This window comes from Taudactylus pleione, unplaced genomic scaffold (assembly GCF_031769625.1).
Source record: "Taudactylus pleione unplaced genomic scaffold, aTauple2 ptg001339l, whole genome shotgun sequence".
Lineage (NCBI taxonomy): Eukaryota > Metazoa > Chordata > Amphibia > Anura > Myobatrachidae > Taudactylus > Taudactylus pleione.
The window spans coordinates 3,246,519-3,274,022 of record NW_028285739.1 but is presented as its reverse complement, the minus strand read 5'-3'; the positions used below and the strand labels follow the sequence as shown (position 1 = coordinate 3,274,022).

The window sequence follows — 27,504 nt, the reverse complement described above, 5'->3', positions numbered from 1 at the left end:
CAAGGGGCGTGGTCACTTAAAAATGGGGAGTGTCAACATGACACACACCCCTTTCTCATCACTCTGAACATTCCTTTTCATTCCATATGCACCTTAATGCATTGCCTCTTATACCGTCCCCCTATGCAGTGCCCCCAGTAGTGGTCCCTCTTATGCACGCCCCCAGTAGTGCCCCTTATACAGTACCCCCAGTATGCAATGTCCCCAGTAGTGGTCCCTCTTATGCAGGCCCCCAGTAGTGCCCCTTATACAGTGCCCCAGTAGTGGTCCCCCTTATGCAGGCCCCCAGTAGTGCCCCTTATACAGTGCCCCCAGTAGTGGTCCTTCCTATCCAGCGCCCCCTTTAGTGGTCCTCCCTATTCACTGCCCCCAAGTAGTGGTCCTTTCCAGTGCAGTACCCCCAGTAGTAAGCCTCTTATATAGTGCCCCCAGTAGTAGACCAACCCTATGCAGTGCCCTAGTAGTTGTCCCCCCTATGCAGTGCCCCTTATATAGTGCCCCTAGTAGCAGTCCCCCCTATTTAGTGCCCCCTGTAGTGGTCCTCTCTATTCAGTGCACTCAGTAGTGGTCCCCCCAGTGCAGTGTCCCTTGTGCCCCCAGTAGTAAGCCCCTTATAGTATATAGTGCCCCCAGTAGTAGACCCCCCTTTGCAGTGCCCCTTATATAGTGCCCCCAGTAGCAGTCCCCCCTATCCAGTGCTCCCTGTAGTGGTCCTCCCTATTCAGTGAGTGCCCCCAGTAGTGGTCCCCTCAGTGCAGTGTCCCTTGTGCCCCCAGCAGTAAGCCCCTTATATAGTGTCCCCAGTAGTAGACCCCCCTATGCAGTGCCCCAGTAGTGGACCCCTATGCAGTGCCCCTTATATAGTGCCCCCAGTTGCAGTGCCTCCAGTAGTGGTCCCCCTTATGCAGTTCCCCCAGTAGTAATCCCCCCCTATGCAGTGCCCTTAATATAGTGCCCCCAATAGTAGCCTCCAGTAGTGGTCCCCCGATGCAGTGCCCCCAATAGTGGTCTCCCCCAGTGGTGCCCCCAGTAGAGGTCCCCCCAGTAGTGCCCCCAGTAGTAGTCCCCACACAGTGGTGCCCCCAGTAGAGGTCCCCCCAGTAGTTCCCGCAGTAGAGGTCCCCCCCAGTGGTGCCCCCAGTAGTAGCCCCCCAGTGGTGCCCCCAGTAGTAGTCTATCTCCCCCCCCCGACAAATACACACCATAAATAAAACACACAGTATATAAAAGAAGAAACATACACTTACCTGAATCCCCACTCCGGCTACTGCTCCCGCCGCCGTCCGCACGTCAGTCCTCCCGGGCTAGCGCGCTCTCTATTATGACGTCCCTCCCATTACCCACTCATGAGTGAGCTCCAGCCTGGCTCTTGCAGTGGACGCAGCAGCAGCCAATGAGTCTGTCTGACTCTCATTGGCTGATGGAACACACACATTGCAGCCGTGTTGGCGGCGATGTGTGTGTAAATGCACCAGCCTGAGCTCGCCTCCCACCCTCCGCTTGGCGCTATTTGGTAAGCACTCAGGGGGAGGGAAGGGGCTCAGCTGTGCAGCACAGGACCAGCACTGGGCACAGGGAAGCCTAGCGCCGGTCCTGTGTAAATGTGTAGCGCTGACCGCACTTACTGTGGCCGGCACTACACTGGCTAACTAGGACTGTCCGGTACTGACAGTCGCTCTGAATCAGTGCCCTCCTACCTGAAAATGGAGCGGCCTCCTGGCCGCTCGCATAGCTGTGGGTAACCACCCACAGCATATGCGAGCGGCCAAAAAGATGATCGCGATGGTCAAGACCATCGCGACCATCGGCTTGCGACGAGACCCTGCGGTAGGGTCTCAGTGACCGCAAGCCCTGGAGTGATTTTGGCTCTATCAGAGCCAAACTCACTGCCACTGACATCACTAGTGATGTCAGTGGGGCCGGACCCAGACGGTAGGCGTTCCCATGGGAACGGCTCCGTCTGGCAGCCACGCCTCTGGCATGCTCACCAAAGGGGGCGTGCTGTCAGTCACCATCGACAGCACGCCCCCTTTGGTGCGAGACCCGGAGCGACAGCTTGGCTGTCGCTGTCCGGGTCTCGCGCATGCACATGACGGAGCTCCCTCCGTCATGCGCATGCGCATTGGGGTAACATCGACCCGCTTGCGAGCGGGTCTGAATGACCCCCAGAGTTCAAAGCATTAACTACTGAAAATGCTCAAATCAGACTAAACCTTGGGGATGCTTTTACTAAATAAGTTAAATGTTTGTGTTACCGCGGGTGCACTTCCGGTTTCAGAGTATGTGTTCCAGCGGGTGGAACACACTCCATTCCTGTCCAGATGCGCACTGCCGTTTGACACGTGGGAATGGTGGCTACTTAAGGAGGCTCTGGTAAGGTGATGTTTGATGCTGCTCCATTTATTATTATGCTGCTGTTGCTGGATTTATACAGAGTTGATTGTCTTGAGATAGGTCATGTTTGACCGAAACGTCGACATCATTCTAATATGAATACGTAAGCATTAAAGCCTGATATTACTTGTATATGGCAAAAAAGAAGGGGGGAGCAGCAGGTGCACACTATAAGCACTAAGAATTCTAATGATCAAATAATCTATGATAAACTGCAATAATTCTCATGGTTTTAAATGTAAGGTTTCTTAGTACATGTTTGGCCAAAGATGTTTGCCCACCTGCCACGTCACGGCGAAACCTTATAAAGGTGGGTCCCTAACATCTCTAATACTGACACACTAATTGATTTATCTAGGACTTACCTATCATAGGGCCCATTAGATGTGTGTACTGCAATGAAAGGACCCATACCAATTAAAATAACATGGGGCAGGTAGGAGTAGTGCTAGCCCAAGAGAAGGGGTCTCACCTTCAAAATGTACCTTAAATACACACACAGGAAAAAGGAGGGGCTGGGCTCCACATCCTAATATTAAACATGATAATAGGTGCTATCATGCATGGTAGCACCTATTATCATGTTTAATATTAGGATGTGCAGCCCAGCCCCTCCTTATTACTTGTATATGCTCTGGTGAGTGCCCCTTTCTACAATAGACTAGTCAGTGGATGGCTTCCACAAAGCTCAGTAACAGCTGAGGGGCTGGCTCAGATTTTGCAATGAGATCCCTTGGTAAGTCTCTTCCAGTATCCTTTTAACATAGTATAGTACTATATAAAATCATTACAATTCCATACCAATCTCGGATTCATATATGTTGGAAATGAATGGCTTCAGTTGCCCTCTGGTTTCATTAATAAAATGCTGCACAACTTCATGAAGGGTTTTCAGAATAACCTAGGTAGCAAATACAAACAACAGCATTATAAACATCATTAATGTATTCAATACAAAAGGGCTAAATAAAATATGATCATAGCATACTATAAATATTTTGATGTAAGGTTAGATACATACTGCGCTTTGTAAAATATTAATATGTAAAAAAAAATGCTAAAGATAAAAATACAATGTAAAAAATAGAATTACAAGTAGAGACCCTGATGTCTAATGAGGTTTGGAGGCAATCTGGTTCCTAATCACTACATTGCTGTCACAGCGAATAATATCCAGACTGATAATGGCTGTGCAGCTCTTCTACACATGCATGAAGTCAGGAAATTTACAGCTAAAAGGATTATCACCGGCACTATCAACATTATAGCTAGTGACAACTCCTATAATGTACAGGATGAAAGAAAAAGACAACTCCCTTTTTGTCAGCAATAATGCTCTTCTCCCTCTTACACAGTAGAGGCCATGGTGGTTTATTTACTGACTGACAGCAGTTTGCTACTTTGTTGGCGTTCTGGGCAGGGCCATAACTAGGTGGTGCGACCTGTGCCGCTGCACAGGGCACTGCAGGGCAGGGGGCACTGCTTGGGCCTGTCAAGTTAATTTTTTTGTTTTTAATCATTCTCACTTGTATCTTCTTTTTATTTTGTCCTCGGCATTCTCTGGCCGCCCCTATCACCTCCCTGACCAACCCCCTTTCATCTGGACACCTACCCAAGCACTTTCAGTTAAATCCTCTTTTATTTAACATACACATTTCAAATTATTGTCATATCGGGACTCAAACCTATCACCTCTCTACATCTACAACTGGTTAGTTATACTGCAAAATTATTAGTCACACTGTTTATTAGTATCACCTGGATAACAGTGGTACAACTGGATTGGTACTCCTTCATTATCATATGGGACAAATTAGATTTGTCATGGCCCTTCCCCTTGAGGGCACACTACTTTTTCGGGCGAGCATCATATGCCCCTATTTGAAAAATAGGGAAGGGGGGGCGTCAATGCTCTTTCTGGCCCAGGGCAGCAAAAAGTTTAGCTACGGCTCTGGTTCTGGGGGTTTACTAACAAAGTGTAAAGTCCTTTCTCTGTAGAATCACTAAGAGCTGAGATTTATAAATACCGAGTCTCTTTCCTTATACAGAGATTTGTGATTTAAAAACATAACAATACAAAAAAAAATAGTAACTTTCCAACTGTAAAGGTAATCTTCACTTCCTTAATGCAGCACAGAATTAGTGTCCATTTCCTTCCTCCTGGCAGACTTTACAGGTTACATTTTACCTAATGGTGCATACACACGATCAGATTTTTTCTTCAGATATGGACGATAACGATTTAAAAATCGTTCAGTCGTTCATATCTGATGGAAAATCGTTCATATCTGACATGCCTGAACGATGGACGATCAACGATGCGCGTTCCCGTTTGTCAGATAACGATATCTGACATCTGATGGGTTTGCAGTCAGACTTGGACGATTCCATTCATTGTAATGCAGTCAAAAATCGTTCAATCGTTCAAATCGTTCGAATCGTTCAAAACTTTGATCAAATCGTCCAAATCGCTCAAATCGTTTAATCGTTCAGTCGTTCATCTGACAAATCTGACAAGTCTGACAAATCTGACCGTGTGTACGCTCCATAATACAAACTTGTGTACACATACCTTCAGTGTGTCCTATGTAAAGTGAAACCAGTCAACTATTTGTGCTAACAACCACAGAAACATTAATGTTATTAAAGTAGCCATTTTGGAGTTGGTCCACTTTCACCTACATACGGGGAGGGGGCATGTTTGAAGCTAAAATTTTTGTGATATAGGGCAGAGACTCGACTTGGTGCCCCCCTGCCCCATAAGTAGATAGTAGTCTCCCTCTATTTATATGATCACCATATAATGCAAAGATCATCACATTGACCACCATATAATGCAGAGAACATTACAGTGAACACCTACAATACATCACAGTGACTGCCATATAATGCAGAGAGCATTACAGTGACAACCAAATAATGCAGAGAACATCACAGTAACCACCATAAAATGCAGATGATATCACAGTGACCACCATACAATACATAGGGCATCACAGTGAGCACAATATAATGCAGATAACATCCAAGTAACCACCATATAATGCAAAATATCTTTATGACAACATTCAATGCAGAAAACATCACAATGGCCACCATACCATACAAAGAGCATACTGTAGCAGTTAGCACAATATAATGAAGAGAACACCACAGTGACTGCTATATAATATACAGTAGAGAACATCACAGTGACTGCCATATAATACAGAGAACATCACAGTGAATGCCATTTAATTCAGAAACCATCAGTAACCACCATATAATACAGAGAGGATCAGTGGTCACCATGCAATATATAAAGCATTACTACACACAATGGGCCTGATTCAGAGATGGACGCTAATGCGATTTTCACCAGGACTGCGTGATTGTTTGCCATTGCATGCTTATAAGCCGCATTGCACGTGCACAGTGATCGCATTGCGATTACTGACGTGGAGAAGATCCCATTGCAAAGGAATCTTCTGATTGACAGGTTGTTAGCATTTAGGGGTGGTAACGGGGTGGTCAGAAAAACGCAGGCATGTCTGACCATTTAAACGCTGCTATATGGGCATGCATAAATTAGCCATAGCAATCTCCTACACTACATGAGAGCCCTCTGCGTGCCAGGAGAGCTGCCGAGTCTGCGGCAGGTCTGGCCTTCGCAAGGGCAAAATGGCCGTTCTATGTTACCGATATTTATGCGCATATTAGAAGGCAGTGGTGGGCATCCCTATGCTTTGGTATTCTTTGGGACAATTATCATATTTTTGCAGCTGCGTTCCGTGCAAATTTGCAGCTGGAATTGCATTAACGTCCATCTCTGAAACAGGCCCAATATCCTTTTCCATTTTTCCCTTAAACTTGGAACTTTCACCAAAGATACAAACTCCACATAGCTTTTCCACATTGCTCAGACAACCATCGCAGGAAAACGCTGCAAGATTGTCTAATGCCATACATAAACTTCTAAAGGGGTTGGGTATGAAATTCAGCCATTGGGTGAAATGCAGACGCCGGAAGCCCGACATATCAGAATCCTGATGGGGTAGGCAAGTATACTAACCCTACCCTTCTCCCCCCCTAACCCTCTTTTAGGGGTCCCTAACCCTAAACCTCCCGGGGTGGTGCCTAAACCTAACCCCCCCATCCCGCAACCTAAAACTAACACTCCCGAGGGAGGGGGTGCCTAACCCTAACCCCCCTTCCCAAAGCCTAACCCTCCCCGGGGGAGTGACTAACCCTAAGTCCCCCCCGGAGGTGCCTAAACCTAACTCTCCCCCTTCGCGTCTACCACTAACCCTGTCCCCGCTGACCTTTGTTCGGGAAGCCATCTGTTGAGATTCTGTCGTCGGGCTATAGATAGGCGCCAGTATTTAGACGCCTATATTTAGTACTATGGGCCTGATTCAGAGCCGAACGCTCTGACCAGAGTGCTCGCTTTGAATCAGGGCCCTCCTCCATGAAAATGGAGCAGCCTCCTGGCCGCTCGCATAGCTGTGGGTGACCACCCACAGCATATGCGAGCATCCATGATGATGGTCGCGATGGTCTTGACCATCACGACCATCGGGCTTGCGACGGAGACCCTGCGGTAGGGTTTCACTGCCGCAAGCCCTGGAGTGATTTTGGCTCTATCAGAGCCAAAATCACTCCCACTGACATCACTAGAGATGTCAGTGGGGCCGGCTTCAGACGGTAGGCGTTCCCATGGGAACGCCTCCGTCTGGCAGGCACGCCCCCGGCACACCCACCAAAGGGGGCGTGCTGTCAATCAACATCGACAGCACGCCCCCTTTGGTGCGAGACCCGGAGCGATGGAGAGCCCGTCGCTCGCCGGGTCTCGCGCATGCGCACGACGGAGCTCCATCCGTCGTGCGCATGCGCAGTGGGGGAACATCGACCCGCTTGCAAGCGTCCTGCGCTCGCGAGCGGGTCTGAATGACCGCCTATGTCAGGATTTCGACAACAGGATTCCATCAGTCAGCTCTCCGTGCGTCAGTATTCTAACTATGTCCTGTGAGGTTCTGGTTTTGTTGTAGCCTTGGGGTGGTGATAGGAGCAGACACAGAAGCAGATTTAAATGAAAATGTGGAACTTTTAATAAGTGGTTTAGTAGACATGGAAATTATTTGGCAAAAGAAAAAGTCCAGGTATAGCACTGAAGTGCACTTGGGATCTGTAGTGAAGCAAATGGGAGAATGTCCAGATAGTGACAGGCAGGAAGAGTCCAGTATGCAGGTGTGGTGAGGCTGAAATGAATTACAGGCTGAGTTGAATTGCAGGCTGAGGTAAATTGCAGGCTGAGGTAAATTGCAGGCTGAGATGAATTGGAGGCTGAGGTGAATAATGTCCAGAGGAAATGTAAGTGGAGGCAGGGTGCAGGGTACAGCTGACACAGGTTCTCAGACAAGGGGAAGGTAATGGAGGGTGCAGGGTAGTCCAGCGGGGTTGGAGCAGACAAGCAGGCAGGCAGGTAGCGTTTCACAGGAAAACAGGTGGTGAGCACAGGGAACTCTCTCTCAGCTAAGCTGAGAAACACGTTGCACTGGCAATGAAGTGAGGCTCTGAACCTCCCTAAATACCAAGTGCTGTGCCGTGACTGAAAATGACAACATACCCGCACAGAACCACGCACAGCCAATGCCCCTTGCCAAACACCAGCGCCGCCGCCAGACGCCACCCACCAGAGTGACCTCACAGGTAATACCCGTCGACCACCATGCCGAGAAACTCTGGTTGTGGCACATCCCCTCTAAAGGGTGAATAATGAATATCCTCCTAATTTTCTTCAACAATGATTTTCTGGAACCCTGTACACTATAATTTACCATATACATTTCTTTTGTACATTTTTGGGATATCCAGTTTGAGACCTCCAAAGCAATCATCACTTGAAATATATGAGCAGGAGCGCCGACAGGGGGGGGAGCAGCCCGGGCCCGGGCTTGCTGGAAGGGCGCGACAGGGGCCCGGGTCTGGCACCGCTCCCCCTCCCTCTTACGTCACAGCAGCCCAGCACACGTTGCTGTGTCGCTGGGCTGCACTGGGAGGCTGCTCATGGCTGCTAAAGCTATGAGCAGCCTCCCAGGTTCGGCTGCATTTATGGCACTGCACTGCCCACATCCATCTACTGCACATTTCTATCTTTGGTGCTAGAGGTCCATGTAAAGTCCGATGGATCTGAGTAGCCTGCAATTCTATCGGCACACCCACTGAATATGGAATGGGATTGAAATGCTGGCGGCTGTTCAAATCCCGAAAGCGGATGCCCGTCAGGATGAAGATCCTGACAGGGGCAGGTAATTACCCTAACCTCCTCTGTCCCCCCCTGACCCTCCCTTAGTGGTGCCTAACCCTAACCTCTCCCCTAGTGCCTATCCCTAACCTCTTCCTGGGGGTGCCTAACCCTTCCCCCTAGGGGTGCCCTACTCTAATATCCCCCCCCCAAAACCTAACCCTAACCCCTGTAGACTCCGTAATCCTAACCCTCCCCCCCTGCGGATAACGCTAAGGGAGCCCCGGACTTACCTTTGTTCGGGATGGCGTCCTCGGCATTCCGGTGTCGGGATTATGATAGGCGTCGGTATTTCGGCGCCTATCATAAATCCCTAGCCGGCATTCCGCTGTCGGGATTGTGACCGGCGGCCGCAACATGACTACAACCTCTGAATACTTATCGTACATGCAGATGCCCTGTTCCATCCTAAATTGCCCATAATTGCTCTAATTTGTCTAGGCCGTCTGCTAAAAATCGTGAGATCCGTACACTGATTGCAGTTGCATGCAACTCAGAATGAGGCCTGAAATGTTACCACACAGGGTCAGAGCCGGATTTAGATCTCATGGGGCCCTAGGCAAGATACCAGTTTTGGGGGACCCCTCCCTCAAACATTCCATAGCACTATATTTTAATTTCTGATTCTCAGCACAGAACACCCCCTCCTCCCCTCACAGCACAGACCCGCTCTTTCACTGACCCCTCTAACGTCTCAGCATAGACCACCCCCCTCATGCAATGCCCCTGTACTAGTGCCCCTTATGCATTGCCCCCTGTAGCAGTGCCCTTTATACAATGCCCCCTGTAGCACTGCCCATTATGCAATGTCCCCTGTAGTACTGCTCATTATGCAATGCCCCTGTAGCTGTGCCCCTTATGCAATGCCCTCTGTAGCAGTGCCCATTATGCAGGGCCCCCTGTAGTTGTGCCCATATGCAGTGCCCCCTGTAGTTGTGACCATATGTATTGCCCCCTGTAGTTGTGCCCTTTAAAGTAGTGCCCCTGTAGTAGTAGTGCCCCTGTAGTTGTGCCCTTTAAAGTAGTGCCCCTGTAGTAGTAGTAGTGCCCCTGTAGTTGTGCCCTTTAAAGTAGTGCCCCTGTAGTAGTAGTGCCCCTGTAGTTGTGCCTTTTAAAGTAGTGCCCCTGTAGTAGTAGTAGTGCCCCTGTAGTTGTGCCCTTTAAAGTAGTGCCCCTCAAGTAGTAGTAGTGCCCCTGTAGTTGTGTCCTTTAAAGTAGTGCCCCTGTATTAGTAGTGGTAGTACCCCTGTAGTAGTAGTAGTGCCCCTGTAGTTGTGCCCTTTAAAGTTGTGCCCCTGTAGTAGTAGTAGTGCCCCTGTAGTAGTAGTAGTAGTGCCCCTGTAGTAGTAGTAGTAGTGCCCTTTTAGGTGGTGCCCTTTACTCCTGTAGTAGTAGTTCCCCACCCCCCGCCCCCTACTTACCTGACTCCACGTGGCCGTCGTCCGGGCTGACGCTCCCGCTGCCATACTGACTAGATCTAACTTGATCCAGCAGTCGCGACCGCGCAGGCTCCTCACGTCGCGGGTGACATTATGACTTCACCCGAGGAGTGCATCACTGGGAACGCTGGCTCTGAAGCGATCGGAGGCTTCCTTATCCTCCGATCACTTCAGAGGCCAGCGTTCACTGGCCCTGTCCTGAAACTCCACCTCCTCCTTCCCTGTCCTGGTAGGAGCAGGGCTCTGGACATGGTGCTGCTGCTGCTGCTGCTGGCACCGGCTGGTGAGAGGAGACACAGCAGCAGCACATCCAGAGCCCTGCTCCTACAAGGACAGGTAAGGAGGAGGTGGCATTAAAATGTAAGCTCTCTCAAGGGCCGGATTCCGGGGGGGCCCGTGGCCAGGCCCCTTGGGACCCGCCGGGCCCTAGGCATCCGCCTAGGATGCACAATGGAAAATCCGGCCCTGCACAGGGCATATTACCCAGGTGTCTGTTCTTTGCTTCTCTTCCATAATCCATGTATCTGATATGAATGGAGGAAGATGTGCAACTTTGGAGGTGGAAGTTTAATGAAAAATATCCCAGAGAGTGATTTATAAGATAAAGATCATAAAGGGCTATGGTAGAGAATTTTCACAAGTGTTGGAAAACCAGTTTTGTGTTGAAAAAAATAATTATTCAGTCCAGAGAGGAGATACTAGAACATATTGCACTATATATTACATTTATTGTTTGTTTTCTTTTTTTTTGGAATCTGCGGATCTGGACAGGTTTTCTATGTCACATTATGAAAATAAACAAACGAAGGGCCTGATTCACTATGGATCACAACTGCGAATGCAGTTGCAAATACACACGCAGTTCAACTGTGATAGTAAACACAAAATTCACATATAGTGATTACTGCGCTAGGTATTGAGTGGTATTAAATTTGGAAAAATATGTAAGAAAATCAGTAAGTCTGCTGTCTAATAAATAAACATGAGGCTTGTTTTAAATATTCTAATCATAATTTATTTAAAAAAAAACATGAGCATGTTTTACAACTCAAAAAAATAATAATTCACATACAAATTATAAATATCAAATCGAAAATGATGAAAGAACTGTTTCTTTATGTAGCATAAAAATATACTAATTTGTCACAATGTATAGACACTTTGAAAGTTAACTTGTAACTGTTTCAAATACACTCCATAGACCAGTGGTCGGGGAACAGGGGTAAATTCCCCACATGGGGTAAAATGAAATTCCTGGGGGTAATGGACGGACATGATTCATATGCATGCCTGGTTGTGCCGCAGAGAGGCTCTAAGCGGGACGCCCACTGAGATGTTATTACCAGCGGGCGCCCGGCTCCTTCCCTGCAGTGCCGCGTTAGCTGGAGGCTGGAGTTCTCTTCTGGACTCCAGCTTCCACCTCTCTCCATGCGCACTATGGGAGAGACGACATTACGTCTCTCCCATAGTTCCGAGGATCATCCGGGCGGACAGAACGGCGGCAGATGCAGGAGCGGGGATTAAGGTAAATGGTTTGTTTTGTACAAGCGGCACTACAGGGGCATTATATGGGGTCACTACTACAGGAGCATTATATGGGGCACTACTACAGGGGCATTATATGGGGGCACTACTACAGGGGCATTATATGGGGTCACTACTACAGGAGCATTATATGGGGCACTACTACAGGGGCATTATATGGGGGCACTACTACAGGGGCACTATATGAGGGCACTACAATATGATTTGCTTCCTTTCAAATCAAGAGGGTAATGTCGGAGTATCTAAATATATTTTGGGGTAAAAGGTAAAAAAGTTCCCTGTTCCCTGCCATATACACTGCAAAATGGATAGACACTAAATCATGAGATACAACCATCAATTCATATATGCACCTAATGAACACATTGTTTTAATAAGTAAACTGCCGTATAAAAGTATTCCATGCACACTGGTGTCCCAGTGTAATGCTTGTAAAGTAAGGAATTACCTTTATGACAGAGACTGTCCCACTACACTTCCGTATGTATATTAACCATTAGTCCTCTGCTTGGCGTGGCTACGCTAAAATCCATTTTACCGGATTCTCCCTTAGTGTAGGCCTGTGGCCGAAGGTAGAGCGGGATGACGGGACAGCATAGAGCGGCAGCGTGCAGCAGTGGCTGCTGGTGATGTGTAGCGGCTGGAATGATCTGTGATCTGGGGTCCGCTGCTTCCCGTCTATATATTTACCAACAGCACCAGGAATAGCAGTATATTACTGCTTAATTCTACGTAATCAACTGTGATAGTATGCTAATCCATTGTGATCACTATGCCGCCACAGCACAACATAAGGACGCCCACTTTACCTTACACATATCTGTAATGTTTAGCAAGACTGCAAAACCATCGGTAACAGCGAGTACCATCGTAGCCTCATGCAGACTTGCACTAGGTCTAACCTCACTCAAAATTGCTAACTTCATCACACGCTGCGAGTAGTCAAGTTGCGTATGTCGTCGCAGTAGATAATTTATGCATGGCCTTGAAATGGCATGCAAACGCATTGGCACGTCTGCATTTCTCCGACCACCCACCCGTCACCACCCACAAACATTACTTCCTGTCAATCACTCTGTGATGGGTCTGCGCAGTCCCCGTCGCAGTGGAGCATTCACGCCCGTGACGCGTATGCATATGCAGTGCTTAACAATCGGACGATTGCTTCATATTCGCAGTTGCGATCCTTGCTAAATCAGGCCCTAAGGGGCATATTCAATTGGGTGCAAGAATAGCAAAAAACCCGCACCTGCGAGGTTTTTCCTGCAGGTGCGCATGTTTTTTTTTTTGCACGCGGGGAGGTTTTTTTCACGCACCTCCAGAACAAGCGTGGTTTTTCCTAAAATCTTTATTTTTAGGAAAAAATCTGTGGGACTTGCTCTGGGACCCCGGTGGCACCCCCCCCCTCCTTAGGACTAATTAAGCAATTGGAAGTCTCCAATTAGCTTAATTAGTCATTAATTACTTACCTTCTGCAGCCCTGTCTTCTGCATCTTCTTCTGTACCCAGCGTCGGAAGCCGGGTCTTCTGTTGCAGGGTGAGTATGTCAGTGTGTGTGTGTGTGTGTATATGAGTGTTGTGTGTGTGTGTTGCCCCCGGTGTATGTCCCCCCAGTGTGTGTGTGTGTTCCCCCCCGAAATGGGCGCTGGGAGAAGTACATCTCCCAGCAGCCCTTGCCCCTCTCAGCAGCCCCCTGGACTCCCAGCAGCCCACTCTCCAGTAAGAAGATAGAGGGGAGGCCACCGGAAGCTGCGGAGACCATAGGGCAGGTAAGTATTTTTTATTTTTTTTTACGCGGCTTGGGGAACCCTGCGACCACTATTTTTTTTATATGGATACTGTGGGTATCGGGAGCGCGCATACCTGTGGTATTCCAAAATTGGGCACGCGGGACGCAAGTTTTTTCCTCGCTAAACCTCGCACCCAATTGAATATGCCACTAAGTGTATATTATGGCATGTTTCACATATGGATGAGTAACTACTAGGGATGTGCAGGCTCGGATAGGTTCGAGTTTGCACGTTGAGTTCGGATTTTTCCCTCCAAAAAAACGGAACTCAGAAAGAGGCAAAACGTCATCTTACATGGACGAACATCATCATTCCTGGACTTTTGTCAGGGAATGATGATGTTTGTCCATGTAAGATGACGTTTTGCCTCTTTCTGAGTTCCGTTTTTTTTTAGGGAAAAATCCGAACTCAACGTGCAAACTCGAACCTATCCGAGCCTGCACATCCCTAGTAACTACACATTTTGTTGTATAATATTAGACCGGTACTGTAAATATAAGGGGATAGTGTTAATTTTATTTTACACAAGTTAAAGAATGGCAATTATATATACATACAGTATTGTGTTATGCATGTCATTGAATATTGTTATTTAGCACAATGTTAAGAACCTAGAAGTATATTTACTAAGTGAAGGATTTGAAATGCTGGTGGGATTGCCCAATTTACTAAGGGCAAAACCTCCACTATTCCAATGAGAAACCACACATTAGAATAGAAATCATCATCAATGAGATTTACTAAGCAGTAAGTTTAGAACACTCCACAATCCCACTCAAATAAATCACCTACCTCTGACAGATGGGATGGTTTAAAATCCTAGGGTCTCCTTTTGTGTAAATGTTTCAAAATAAAAAATGCAAGAAAAATAAACCCCAAAAAATAACCATGGCATTGTGTCCCTCCAGAATCAGTATGGCCGGCGGTTCAAATCCTGATGCCGGAAGACCGGCAGGAGTGAAGATCCCGACAAGGAATTAAGGTAAGTATGCCTACTCCCCCCTAACCCTATCCCTCCCTTAGGGGTGCCTAACCCTAACCTCCCCCTTAGTGCCTAACCCCCCTAAGTGCCTAAACCTAAACCCCCGTTCCCGCAGTCTAAGTCTCCCGGGGGAGTGGGGCCTAACTCTAACCTCCCTGCGGAGGTGCCTAACCCTAACCCCCCCTTCCCCCAACCTCCTGGGAGCCCCTAACCTAACCCTCCCCCCGCGGCTGTCCGCCCCCGTCGTCCGGCTTACCTTTGTTTGGTATGCCGGGCGTTGGGATCCCAGCGTAGGTATAATGATAGGCATCGGGATTTCAACAGTCGGGAATCCGGCGGTCGGCATTTCGACCGTCGGCTTCCTGCCCCGTACTTCCCCCTTCCAATAAAAAATAAATAAATTGTCAATCAGTCCTAGGTCTTAAAGCCAAGGCTGGGATGGGGGGAAAAGAGCATGCCCACCTCCACAGAGGGGGAGACACACAGTATGGGGATTGCCCCACCAAGATCCCAACCAATGATAGGCAATTAGCTCCAGGACTGGTTTCCCTTGGAGTGGGGGTGGGGGTTGTTAGGCCCATAAAAAACATATGCAGACCAGCTAACACATTGATTGATGCATGTATGTGTCTTTTGACCCATGAGATCTTAGGATCCACAAGGTCACACAGCTCGTAATAGTGTGAACATCCTTCTTTTCAACAAGTGGTGACCAGTCTACTAAAGGTTAGGTCTCCCATATCCAAATATTCCGAAATACAGAATATTACGAAATACAGATTTTTTTGGGCTTGACTGAGATAATGAAACTTTTGATTTTTGATGGTTCAATGTACACAAACTTTGTCTAAGGCACAAATTATTTAAAATATTGTATAAAATTACCTTCAAGCTGTGTGTATAAGGTGTATATGAAACATAACTGAATTTTAAGTATGTACACAAACTTTGTTTGAAGCACAAAATTATTAAAAATATTGTATAAAATTACCTGCAGGCTATGTGTATAAGGTGTATATAACACATAAATGCATTTTGTGTGTATATTTGAGTCACATTCCCAAGATACCTCATTATGGTATGCAAATATTCCAAAATACGGAATGTTCCGTTATCCAATATACCCCTAGTCCCAAGCATTTTGGATATCGGAGACTCAACCTGTACTAAAATACTTCAAGCATTTCTTTTTGTCCTATTGCAGTCTTCTTTCCTTGAACCTATCAAGCAACCTATTACAGCATGTCTCCAAGTAATGCTCTCTGAGCTAAGTTGTACTTCCATTGGCTTTTTACGGTTTAATAAGCTCCAATAGGACCAGACTGAAAGATAACCAAGGGGGCAGTGCTTGTTGCTGCTATAATTTCACATATGCCATGTGCACCCCATTCTAGGGTTATAGCTATTTGCCTAGGCCCCAGAGTGTGTGTGGGCCCCTGGGACACTGCCCTGTCTGCCCTGTTGTTAATCCAGCACAGAGTCCAAGGACCGCTATATATACTAGTTGACATCAACAGTCCTGGTATACAAGTATATGGAGATATATAATACAAAGCATCAAGGAGTGTAACAGATATATCAACATCATCAAAACTTACAGGCTTGTCTAGTTCGATGGTGAAGCCAGTGTTTGTTGTTATTATCCTGTAATGTTTGACATGAGACCTGCTAATGAAAAAACACATAACAGTTAATATCCACATATCTATGCTCATTTTAGATACATGTAAAATAGATGCTTGTAAAATTACTCTGTCATTGTTTAAAACTCAAAAAAAGAATAATGACAATAATAATAATGAAACAATTGTTTCTTTATGTAGCATAAAAAGATACTAATTTGTTGCAATGTATAGACATTTTGGGCAAAATTTACTAAGCGACAGGTTGTAAACCCCGGCGGTTTGACGGCGGGTTCTATTCTGTTCTAAACCCCGGGGGTTTGGTGGCGGTATTGCAGCAATTTCTAAATGACAGCCCTGTTCTATTCTGTTCTAAAATGTGTTTTGGTGGCGGTTTTGGTCTTAGTAAATCTGCAGATAGCAAAACCGCCGGCAAACCGCTGGGTTTTAGAACCCGCCGCTTAGTAAAATTTGCCCTTTGAAAGTTAACTTGTAACTGTTTCAAATACACTCCATAGACACTGCAAAATGGATAGATGCTAAATTATGAGCTGCAACCATCAGTTCATATATGCATCTAATGAACACGTTGGTTTAATAAGTAAACTGCCGTATAAAAATATTCCATGCACACTGGTGTCCCAGTGTAATGCTTGTAAAGTAAGGAATTACCTTTATGACAGAGACTGTCCCACTACACTTCCGTATGTATATTGACCATTAGTCCTCTGCTTGGCGTGGCCACGCTAAAATCCGTTTCACCGGCTGCTCCCATAGTGTAGGCCTGCGGCCGAAGGTAGAGCGGGATGACGGGACAGCATAGAGCGGCAGCGTGCAGCAGTGGCTGCTGGTGATGTGTAGCGGCTGGAATGATCTGTGATCTGGGGTCCGCTGCTTCCCGTCTATATATTTACCAACAGCACCAGGAATAGCAGTATATTACTGCTTAATTCTATGTAATAAACTGTGATAGTATGCTAATCCATTGTGATCGCTATGCCGCCCAGCACAACATAAGGACGCCCACCTTACACATATCTGCAATGTTTAGCAAAACTGCAAAACCATAGGTAAAATAGATGCTTGTAAAATTAGTCTTACATACTTGAACTTATTTATTTAGTGCAAGTTATTTACATAGCATGCACATATTCTGCAGCACTGTACAGAGAATATTTAGCCATTCACATCAGTCCCTGCCCCAGTGTTTCCAGGTCAGCAGTGGCGTATCTAGGGGGGGCCGAGCAGGGCATTTGCCCTGGGCGCCATCGGACCAGTGGAAGGGGGAGGGGGGGCGCTGGCCACAGTCCAGGACACTGGTTTTAAGTCAGTGTAGTGCGGTCTACACGGTGGTGGAGGCTACATTTTTTTTACTTGCCCTGGGCTCCAAATCCCTAGATACACCACTGCAGGTCAGTGATTTAAACTAATTTGAAATATACAAAATGCTAAATGGCTAACATGAGAACAGTCAGTAAAACAGGTAGAGATTATAGATTGTAGATCTGGTTTTTTTCTGTTTGTTAATAAGTAATTATCCTACACAAAGCTGCACAATGTGAACCATTGCAACTATGGAGTAGAATGGTGCTTACATACAATAAAGTGTTTTGTATTAAGCAAGTCTCCTAAAGGTGGAAATACCCTTTAATAAATACAAAAGGGGCTTCCCTCTGCCAAGTATGTGGTTCTTTCCTCTTCTCAAATTATGTTTATCAAATCAGTGTCAGTGTGAAAAGTGCATGCATCATACATATACCATATGCAACAAAAGTTCAGTACACTGTAAAATATTTCTTCTGGCATCTAAGTTATACAGTAACAATACAAACACAATGAGCACAGTAACATGCAGCGGGACAACTCCGGTCCCGTTGTGCTCCTCAGATTGTAAATGTGCATTTCCACCAAATTGCAGGTTATGTAGCAAGATGGCAGCAGGAGTTGAGCGGCATGAAGGTGTTAATTCCTAAGTACAGAGTGCACCGATGTCCCTAATTCTGTGGATCTTTTGTGAGTTTAATCTTGTAGAGGGATCTTTTTTAAAAGTGGAGTCACTGGGGTTGGTGTCACCCAGTGCGCCACTGTGGACTTGTTGTGAGGCCAGAGTGTCATCATTACTTGGTGACACCATCAGAGAGGGTGATGTCAAAATAGCAGCTCTACTATTTTGGTGTCTTCAAGCAGCGATGACACTGTGCCAGGAGTCGAGAGAGGCTGGGGGTTGCCCAGCAGTTCCTGGAGCACTGGGCAAGCCTTCAGCGTGTAACGGCAGGGGGCATGGCCTCGAAACAAGTCCACAGTGGCACACTATTGTTTTTGTGTCACCACTCGGACGGTTTCTACAGCCTACTAGTGATGCTGAATTGAGTTCCACTTCATGAAAAAAACAAGCGTAGGGGTTTTAAAATCACCGCACACAGATGGCGGTTCAAGTTTCACCCACCAAACTGTAGTATAGTAAATTCTGCGGTTTTAAGCAATAAATCACCCACAATGTGTTTTAATTTGCATACCCGGTTGCGCCACAGGCTCCCTTCTTCCAACAGACCCCCGTCATGGGGCTTGCCTGGAGCAGAATGGCTGTTCCATTTGCATGCACATCCCACCCTCACCTCTATTCTCCTCCCGCAGCTTCTGAACCGCTCTGTACTGTCCCAGAATAAAGACCTTCCTTGCAGAACACATTATTAGAGATAAGGTGACCTGAATTGCAGCAGTCCCGGCCCACCTATCTGCCTTGGACTCCTCTCTCCTGGACTGCTCAGTGATCCCCCCAACCCTGACCACATTTCCCCCTCCATGTTAGCCTCACCTCAGTATGGGTCTGCAACTCTGTACAACCTCCTGTGTGTCTGTTTCTGTCTCTTCCCCTCTAGCTGTCTCCTATGTGTTCCTCTGCCCCTTTCCCTTGTATGCCTCTGCAATCCTTACCCACTTTTGAATCTGCCACTTCCCTCCATAAATGCCTCTGCCACTCCTCCCCATGTGTACCTATGCCACTCCTCCCTATGAATGCCACAGCCTTTCTCCACCATGTGTGCATATGCCAGAGGTTACCAAACTCTGCCATTAAGTCCATGTTTTCAGGATGTCCATGCTTGAGCACAGATGACTTAATTAGTACCACAATCAATTTTATTTAACCATCTGGACTTGAGCATGGATATCCTTAAAACCTTGATTGTAATGGCGTCATTTGGGAAGCTCTGGCATATGCCTTCCTCCCTATACCATTGCCTACCACTCGATGTGTGTCTCTGATCCCCCAATTTGTATTTCTGCCTTTTTGATGCCTGTCGGTTTCTTTCTCCACATATTGTGTCTATCTCTCTAGAAAGAGGAACAATAATGAGTGTCGGCAGGCAACAGTGAAGCATGGCAGAGGTTCCTTGCAAGTTTGGGGCTGCTTTTCAGCAAATGGAGGGCCTGATGCTGAGCGCTCGCAAGCGGGTTGATGTTGCCCAAGTGCCCAAGTTGATGTTGCCCGGAGGCGGCTCCATCGTGCGCATGCGCGAGACCCGAATAACGATGGCCAAGCCGTCGTTATGGGTCTCGCACCAAAGGGGGCGTGCTGTCGATGGTGATTGACCCCCTTTGGTGGGCGTGCCGGGGGCGTGGCTGCCCAGACGGAGGCGTTCCCATGGGAATGCCTACCGTCTGGGGCCCGGCCCCACTGACATCACTAGTGATGTCAGTGGGAGTGCTTTTGGCTCTGATAGAGCCAAAAGCACTCCAGGGCTTGCGGCAGCGAGACCCTACCGCAAGGGTCTAGTCGCAAGAGTGATGGTTGCGATGGTCTTGACCATCGCGACCATCATTTTGGCCGCTCGCTATAGCTGTGGGAGGTCACCCACAGCTATGCGAGCGGCCGGGAGGCCGCTCCAAAAAGCAGGAGGGACGGCCCTGATTCAGAGCGAGCGCTCTGTCAGAGCGTCCGGCTCTGAATGAGGGCCGGAGTTGGGGATTTGTCCTCAATGCTAAGAAATACAGGTAGGTACTTATCCATCGTGCAATACCATCAGGGAGGCATCTGATTGTCTCCAAATTTATTATGCAGCAGGACAATGACCCCAAACATACAGCCAATGTCATTAAGAACTATCTTCAGCATAAACAAAAAGTATTATAATTGATATGGCTCCCACAGAGCCCTGATCTCAACATCATCGAGTCTGTCTGGGATTACATGAAGAGACAGAAGGATTTGAGCAAACCTACATCCACAGAAGATCTGTGGTTAGCTCTCCAAGATATAGATAACAACCTACCTGCCGTGTTAGAATTGAAGCTGTTTTGAAGGCAAAGGGTGGTCACACCAAATATTGATTTGATTTCGCTTTCTCTTCTGTTCATTCACTTTGCATTTTGTTAATTGCTAAAAATAAACTATTAATACCTCTATTTTTGAAAGCATTCTTATTTGCAGCATTTTTTTCACACCTGCCTAAAACGTTTGTACAGTACTGTGTATATATATATAGTGATAGGTACACTGGTAAAGTGGTCAGTGGTAGATACATTTGTCCTAGGTTTTTGACCTATGTGTTCGAAAAAACCCCAGGAGAAAGTCTGCAGTAAAGCAGATTTGAAAAGCCGATTTGGGACCTGGGGGTGTGGATGTGAGGAGAGGGAGGGCTCCATCCACAGGCCACTCCAGGTTTTGGCCTTTTTGACTTGATAGGCTCATTAGGGTCTGCACCTGGAACTGGCTGATATTGGCTGTGTGTGATTGTAAGCTCATACCTGGGAGAGCAAACAGACTGGCTGGCTCAGAGATACTTGGTGAAAACTACCTGTAAGTTTTGTGCATACGCTTGTGTTGATGGTGGAGGCAGTAGGCCCCACTGTTTCTTTAGAGAGGGAACCTCTTGTCTAGTTAGTGTCCAGACGGGCTAGCGTTTACTTTTATGTTTGTTTTCCTTTTTTGTTGCGCAATAAAGACTGGTACTGACCAGTTAGGACGAGACCCATACTGGTGTACTATTTTTCCGGCTGCTGTGTGTGTGAAGAGGGAGTCCATCTACCCCAGGAGAGGGACCCCTAATCCGGTCGTGTTACAATATATTATATGGAAAACAAATAGAGAGAGAGTGAGAGAAAGATCAGATAAGTTGTATTGTTTTTATAAATTAGTATGGCATCACATTATATTGTTTTGAGGACACACTGCGCATTTGTTTTATGTTATATTTTCAGTCTCAGTGTGACTGCACAAGGTTGGCTTGCGTTCCGCTGTGGGACTACACTAGACAAACCATCTTTTGGGAATTTATATTTATTTGATTGTATAGAGGTGATGACTGACCGCCCCACAGCAGCAGCAGAACATTGGCAACTGACAGGGGGCTGCTGCAGTATACCAATTATTCTGACAGCAAAGTGCTTCCTTTACAGGTCAGATCATCACCAGGCTGTGGGCCCCCCTCTGGGCCCATCATAGCCTTAAGCCAGCTCTGGCTTAACTCTTCCGCCATCAGGATGGTGACAGTGCATGTTGGATAGTGTGATTGGCATCTATAGTTGATTTTGGGAGCTCTGGTGACAGTTCAAGAGGTTTGGGGGGTAAGTGGACAGTTGTGAGGTGAATAGAAGGGCCTGTGGTGCACTTCAGTACTGATGGAGCTGCAACACAGCATGCACCTGCTCTGAACTACACCTCTGAATCAACTAGGCTAGCCGGGGTGGGGGGATTGTCAATGAGGCGTCCTTCAGGCCCTTACTGTTTCATTTGTACAGGGCCCCACAATTTCTTTGGCCTTAAACAAATACAACTGCAACGTAGTTGAGGCCAGGGCGGGATGAACAGGGGGGGCGACAGGGGGCGGTCGTCCCTGGGCCCCCACACATTAAGGGCCCCCACATCCACCGGGGATAAAGTCGGCTGGAATAGGAGACGGAACCAGTTCCACCTACGCTGACCCACTATACCCCGACGCCACACGGAGGCTCTATTTGACGGGCGCCCGCTGAGATTTTGTTACCAGCGGGTGCCTGGCACCCTCCCCACGGCTGCAACCGGACCCGGAGGCTGGTGCTCACTCCTGAGCTCCAGCTTCCGGCTCCTGCAGTGCCCTATGGAAGAGACGCCATGACGTCTCTCCCGTAGTGCAGAGGAGCAGCAAGCAGACCGGACGGCATCGGACACGGGAGCGGGGTTTAAGGTAGGTATTTGGGGTTTTTTTGTGTGCAAGCGGCTTCATTATAGGGGACAATACTCAGGGGGATCTACTACTGGGGGCATTACTAGTGAGGGTATTTATACAGGGGGCATTACTATTGGGGGCACTGCTATGGGGGCATGACTAATGTGGGCATTGTATAGGAGGCACTGCATAAGGGGCACCACTCCTGGGGGCAATACTACTGGGGGCACTGCATAAAGGGTAGCACTACTGTGGGCTCTGTAAAATGGGCACTACCACTGTGGGCACTGTCACTACTGGGGGCACTGCATAAGGGGCACTACCACTACTGGGGGCACTGCATAAGGGGCACCACTTCTGGGGGCACTGCATATGGGGCACCGCTACAGAGGCATTGCATAAGGGGCACCACTACTGCAGGCACTGCAAAAGAGGCACTACCACTACTGGGGGCACTGCATAATGAGCACCACCACTGGGGGCACTACATAAGGGACACGACCACTACAAGGGGTACTGCATTATGGGCACTACCACTACTGGGGGCATTGCATAAGGGGCACCACACCTGGGGACACTGCATAAGGGGCACCACTACTGGGGGCACTGCATAAGGGGCACTACTGTGGTCATTGTGTAAAAGGGGCATTACTGTGTGTCATAACATGATTAAGGGGCACTAGTACTATGTGGTGTATTGTGAATCGGGCACTATGGACCTGATTCAGAGCCGCTCGCAAAAAACAAGCGCTCGCTCTGAATCATGGCGGGCGCTTTTTTTTTACCCAGCCTCCAGGCCGCTTGCTAAGCTGTGGGTGACCACCCACAGCTTTTGCGAGCGGCCAGGTGATGGTCGCGATGGTCGCGACCATCGGGCTTGCGACGAGACCCTTGTGGTAGGGTCTCGTCTGCCGCAAGCCCCAGTGAGCTTCCAGCTCTAATAGAGCCGGAAGCTCACTACTGACATCACTGGTGATGTCAGTAGGGCCGCCCACAAACGGCAGGCGTTCTTTCAGAAACGCCACCGTTTGTTCAGCCACCCCCCCACCCCACCTACTACAGTTTGCAGCGAGCCCCGGAGCGAGAGAATTTTTCTCTCGCTACGGGGCTTGCGCACGCCGCGCATGCACAACCATCGACTCGCTTGCAAGCGGGTCTGAATCGGGCCCTATGTGCGGTGTAATGTGGATAAGATTGTGCAACTGGTGAGTAATATTTTGTGTGGGTGCCTATATGTGTGTTTTTTTTTTTTCCCGTGGGTGTGTATTGTGTTTTTTTCTTGTGTGTGCTTGAAGTTTAATTTCTCTGGGGACACAGTGCTAAAGGGGTTATATCACTCGCTAAATGTCCTGTTTTCAGTATTTAACAAACAGCGCTAAACTTAGTTTATCGATGTTTGTCAAATTTACCGCTTACGAGCGATACAATCCCCATTTCGTCCATATTTAATAGGGGCCCCCACATGTTTGTTACCCAGGGGCCCCCACAGACCTTAATCCGGCCCTGGTTGAGGCATTGTGCAGTCTTCATGTTGGAACAAAGGCCAATCATGAGTCCCATTAAGCATATCACGTTACCAAACACTGCTTCATGCGGAATGGGATTGTATTACCGGCAGCTGTTTAGCCGCCGGTTCAAATCACGACAAGGAGAAACCGACAGGCTGAAATCCCGACAAGCTGAGGTAAGTACTCTAACCCTCCCCTCTCCCCCCTAACCTGCCTTTAGGGGTGCCTAACCCTAATCGCCCCCCAGTGCCTAACCCTAACCTTCTCCTTTTAGTGCCTAAACCTAACCCCCCCTCCCCGCTCCCTAAACCGAACCCTTCCGGGGGGGTGCCCAACCCTAACCTCCCCCCGGGGGTGCCTAACCCCCCTTCCCCTAGCCTAACCCTCTACGGGAAGTGCCTAACCTTAAGTCTCCCTGGGGTGCCCTAAACATAACCCTCACCCCCCCCCTCACACTCACGCAACTATGAGAACGGGCGCCCGAACTTACCTTCATCAGTCACTGCTGCGTTCTGTATATCGGGATTATGACAGGCATTGGTATCTTGACGCCTGTCATAACTCCTTAGCCAGTGTTGGGATTGTCATTTAACTACATCCCCTTCATGCTATTCAAAATGATAGTTAATTTAATTGTAAAAGTCCATAAATGTCAATTATCTATAATAAATTTTCTAAGATGGGAGTTCTATTTAAGAAGTGATGTTGCCCATAGCAACCAATCAGATTCTACTTCTCATGTATCTAGCACATTCTAGAAGATAATATCTGGAATCTAATTGGTTGCTATGGGCAACATCACTTCTTAATAGAACTCCCATCTTAGTAAATGTACTCCTAATAGTATTGCAGATTTTTGTTCTGAATAGGCTTCTCTCCTTGTGCATTTCCTTAATACTTTCAGTGTTTACTAAACAGCATGTTATTACCTTTATTAATTAACCCCTTAACTGGCAAATATTTTTTCTAAAACCCTCTCAGAAATTATCGGGTTTTCTATGTTCTATGGGCCTGATTCAGAGTTGCTTGCAAAAAGCGAGCGCTCGCTATGAATCAGGGCGGCCGCTTTTTTTTTTTTTTTTACCCGGCCTCCTGGCCGCTCGCTAAGCTGTGGATGACCACCCACAGCTTTTGCGTGCGACCAGGTGATAGTTGCGATGATCGCGACCATCCGGCTTGCGACGAGACCCTTGTGGTAGGGTCTAGTTCCCGCAAGCCCCAGTGAGCTTCCTGCTTAAATAGAGCAGGAAGCTCACTACTGACATCAGTGATGTTAGTAGGGCCACCAACAAACGGCAGGCGTTCCTTCAGGAACGCCTTCGTTTGTCTAGCCATCCCCCCCTCCCCTCCTACAAAACGGGGCGAGCTGTCGATAAACATCGACAGCCGCCCCGTTTGTAGCGAGCCCCGGAGCGAGTGAATTTCTCATTCGCTGCGGGGCTTGCGTACCGGGCACTTGTGCAGTGCCCCCCCATCGCATAGCGTTTGCGAGCGGGTCTGAATCAGGCCCTATGTTTGAATTAGATCAAGAACATTTATTTAAGACTTAACCAACACAATTTTTTTTTTTATTATTATTTTTTCTTTGATACACATACCATTATTATCGATCTTTTAAATATCGGTCGACCAGTTATCAGACCATCAATCATCGTAATATCCCAACTTTATATTTTCACAAATTGGCTCCTCCCTGCAGTCGCCATAAGAGGGATTTCATCGGGCTGCCCGTTCAGCAGTAATCGGCTGCACAACAGACACCAGGGGAGAGTGCAAGGAAGCAGAAGGGCCGACATGTCCATCTGAGATTGGCGGCTGCTGGAAAATTATCTTCTAGCAGCCGCCCCCTGTGAGTTTCTGACTGGTCGCATTAGGTGTGACCACGCCAGTCAAATGGTTAAGGGTTGGGGATTTTCTTTTAATTAGACTGTAAACTCTTTTGAAGTTCAATGCTATGCTGATTGCTGCAGAACAGTGCAGTTAACATTAACTTTATAACTTAAAAGTAGTATATTTGAACATTCTTGCATTTAGTAAAATCATTAAACCTGTGTTTCCTGGCAACAAATATTTTACCTAGTGTGAAATGCCCCCTGTGATCTAGCCCAAACACTGCTTGCTTCTGTAGTAGTCACTAATAAAGAGGAGGGTATTTAGTTGAAGTAAGCCAGTGAGTGCTGTGCAAATAGATTTAAATGATGCCTTGTGTTAGACTCATTATATTGACATCAATATCATTAACTTTGTCAAATTAGCTGACCTGTAAATAACAATTTCAAAGTTATGCTATTGTACCAATGTGTAATCCTTTTTTAAATAAATATAATTATTTTATACCATATAGGGCTATCATTTATGAAGTTTGTGTATTACCGTTTCTCAGATGGCTCAAGGATGGATACAGCAAAGTTCTTGCAGTCAGCCCCGGGCCTCAGAATTAAGTTACCGAGATTTTCATTGTTCAAGAGCATATCTGCAGCTTCTTGGCGAGGTACATTGTGGGGACAATTTAGGGGGGTGGCCACTACTGGGGGCACTCAATAGGGGTGGCCACTACTGGGGGCACTGAAATAGGGGGTGGCCGCTACTGGGGCACTTTACAGGGGGGGGGTGCCTACTACGGGGGGCACTGTATAGGGGTGGCCACTACTGGGGGCACTGTATAGGGGTGGCCACTACTGGGGGCACTGTATAGGGGGGGGACTACTACTGGGGGCACTGTATATGGGGGACTACTAATGGGGGCAATGCAGCATAGGGGGATTGCTACTTGAGGGTTACTACTGGGGGCACTGCATAGGGGGGGCGCCGGTCCATTACATTGCCAGGGGCGCTTGGATTCCTAGATACACCCCTGGTGGTAACCCTTTGATGTATAGAACAAAGCTGGCGAAAGCTTTTTGCCTTTTGTTAAATCAGCCTAATAATCACTACAGTAGACAAAATCATATTTATTTTTTAAAGGAATATCATCATCACATTTTATACAGGTTATTCTTTATTTAAATATAGGCTTCAATTCTTAGTGTAACACTGCTATTTGTTATTGTTTTATGTCTTTTTTTAAACTGTTATTTATATGTTAGCCGCCACAAGGTGTATACAGTGTACCAGAGGTAGACCTAAGAACAAATATAGTAAACAGCATAAATAAGTTTCACAATGTTATCTCTTTAGGTTTTTACTCTCTTGCCTTCAGGCCCTTGTTGCATATGGTAGCAGGGCCGTAACTAGTGTAGTGCGTACAGTGCCATGCCACAGGGCACCGCAGGGCAGGGGGCACTGTTTGGGCCTGTCAATTTTCCTGTTTATTCTCATTCTCGCTTGTAGCTTCCTCTTCTTTTATCCCCAGAATCTTCTGGCCTCCCCTATCTCTTCCCTGGCCCTTCCCCATGTACCATGGCCCTGTTTGAGGTGCACTATCTTATGTCCCTATTTAAAAAATGGGGGGAGGGGGCACCAATGCTCTCTCTGGCACAGGGCGCCAAAAAGTCTAGTTATGTCTCTGTATGGTAGTGTTGTAAAACAGCATGTCTTGATAAAATGAAAACATTATCACAACGAGCAGCTCACTAACACGACCAGGGCCGTAGAGGTCGTAAACTTCATAGTCTAGGTTGTGAAGGGGAGTGCCCTCTAGGCGCCATGAAGAATCAAGCCATTAACTCCCTGAAGTTTACCATCACACTTCTGTCCCCTGACAAGGAGACTGTTGCGCTGAGTGCTTTGACTGTGGGGTTGCATGTACTTTTATTGAGCAGCTTTTGCGTGCGACCAGGTGATAGTTGCGATGAT

At 47.4% G+C, this 27,504-nt stretch overlaps 1 protein-coding gene across 1 annotated transcript in view; it reads right to left on the bottom strand.

Annotated features, from left to right (window-relative positions):
- STAP1 (signal transducing adaptor family member 1) overlaps positions 1 to 27,504 on the bottom strand; it is a 146,439-nt gene that overhangs the window by 25,916 nt on the left and 93,019 nt on the right. Inside the window, exons 7-8 of the mRNA XM_088463303.1 lie at positions 16,032 to 16,101; positions 3,196 to 3,295 (exon numbers count right to left, since the gene is read on the bottom strand). Of these exons, the coding sequence (XP_088319429.1) occupies positions 3,196 to 3,295; positions 16,032 to 16,101 (170 nt within the window). The remainder of the gene's footprint in view (positions 1 to 3,195; positions 3,296 to 16,031; positions 16,102 to 27,504) is intronic.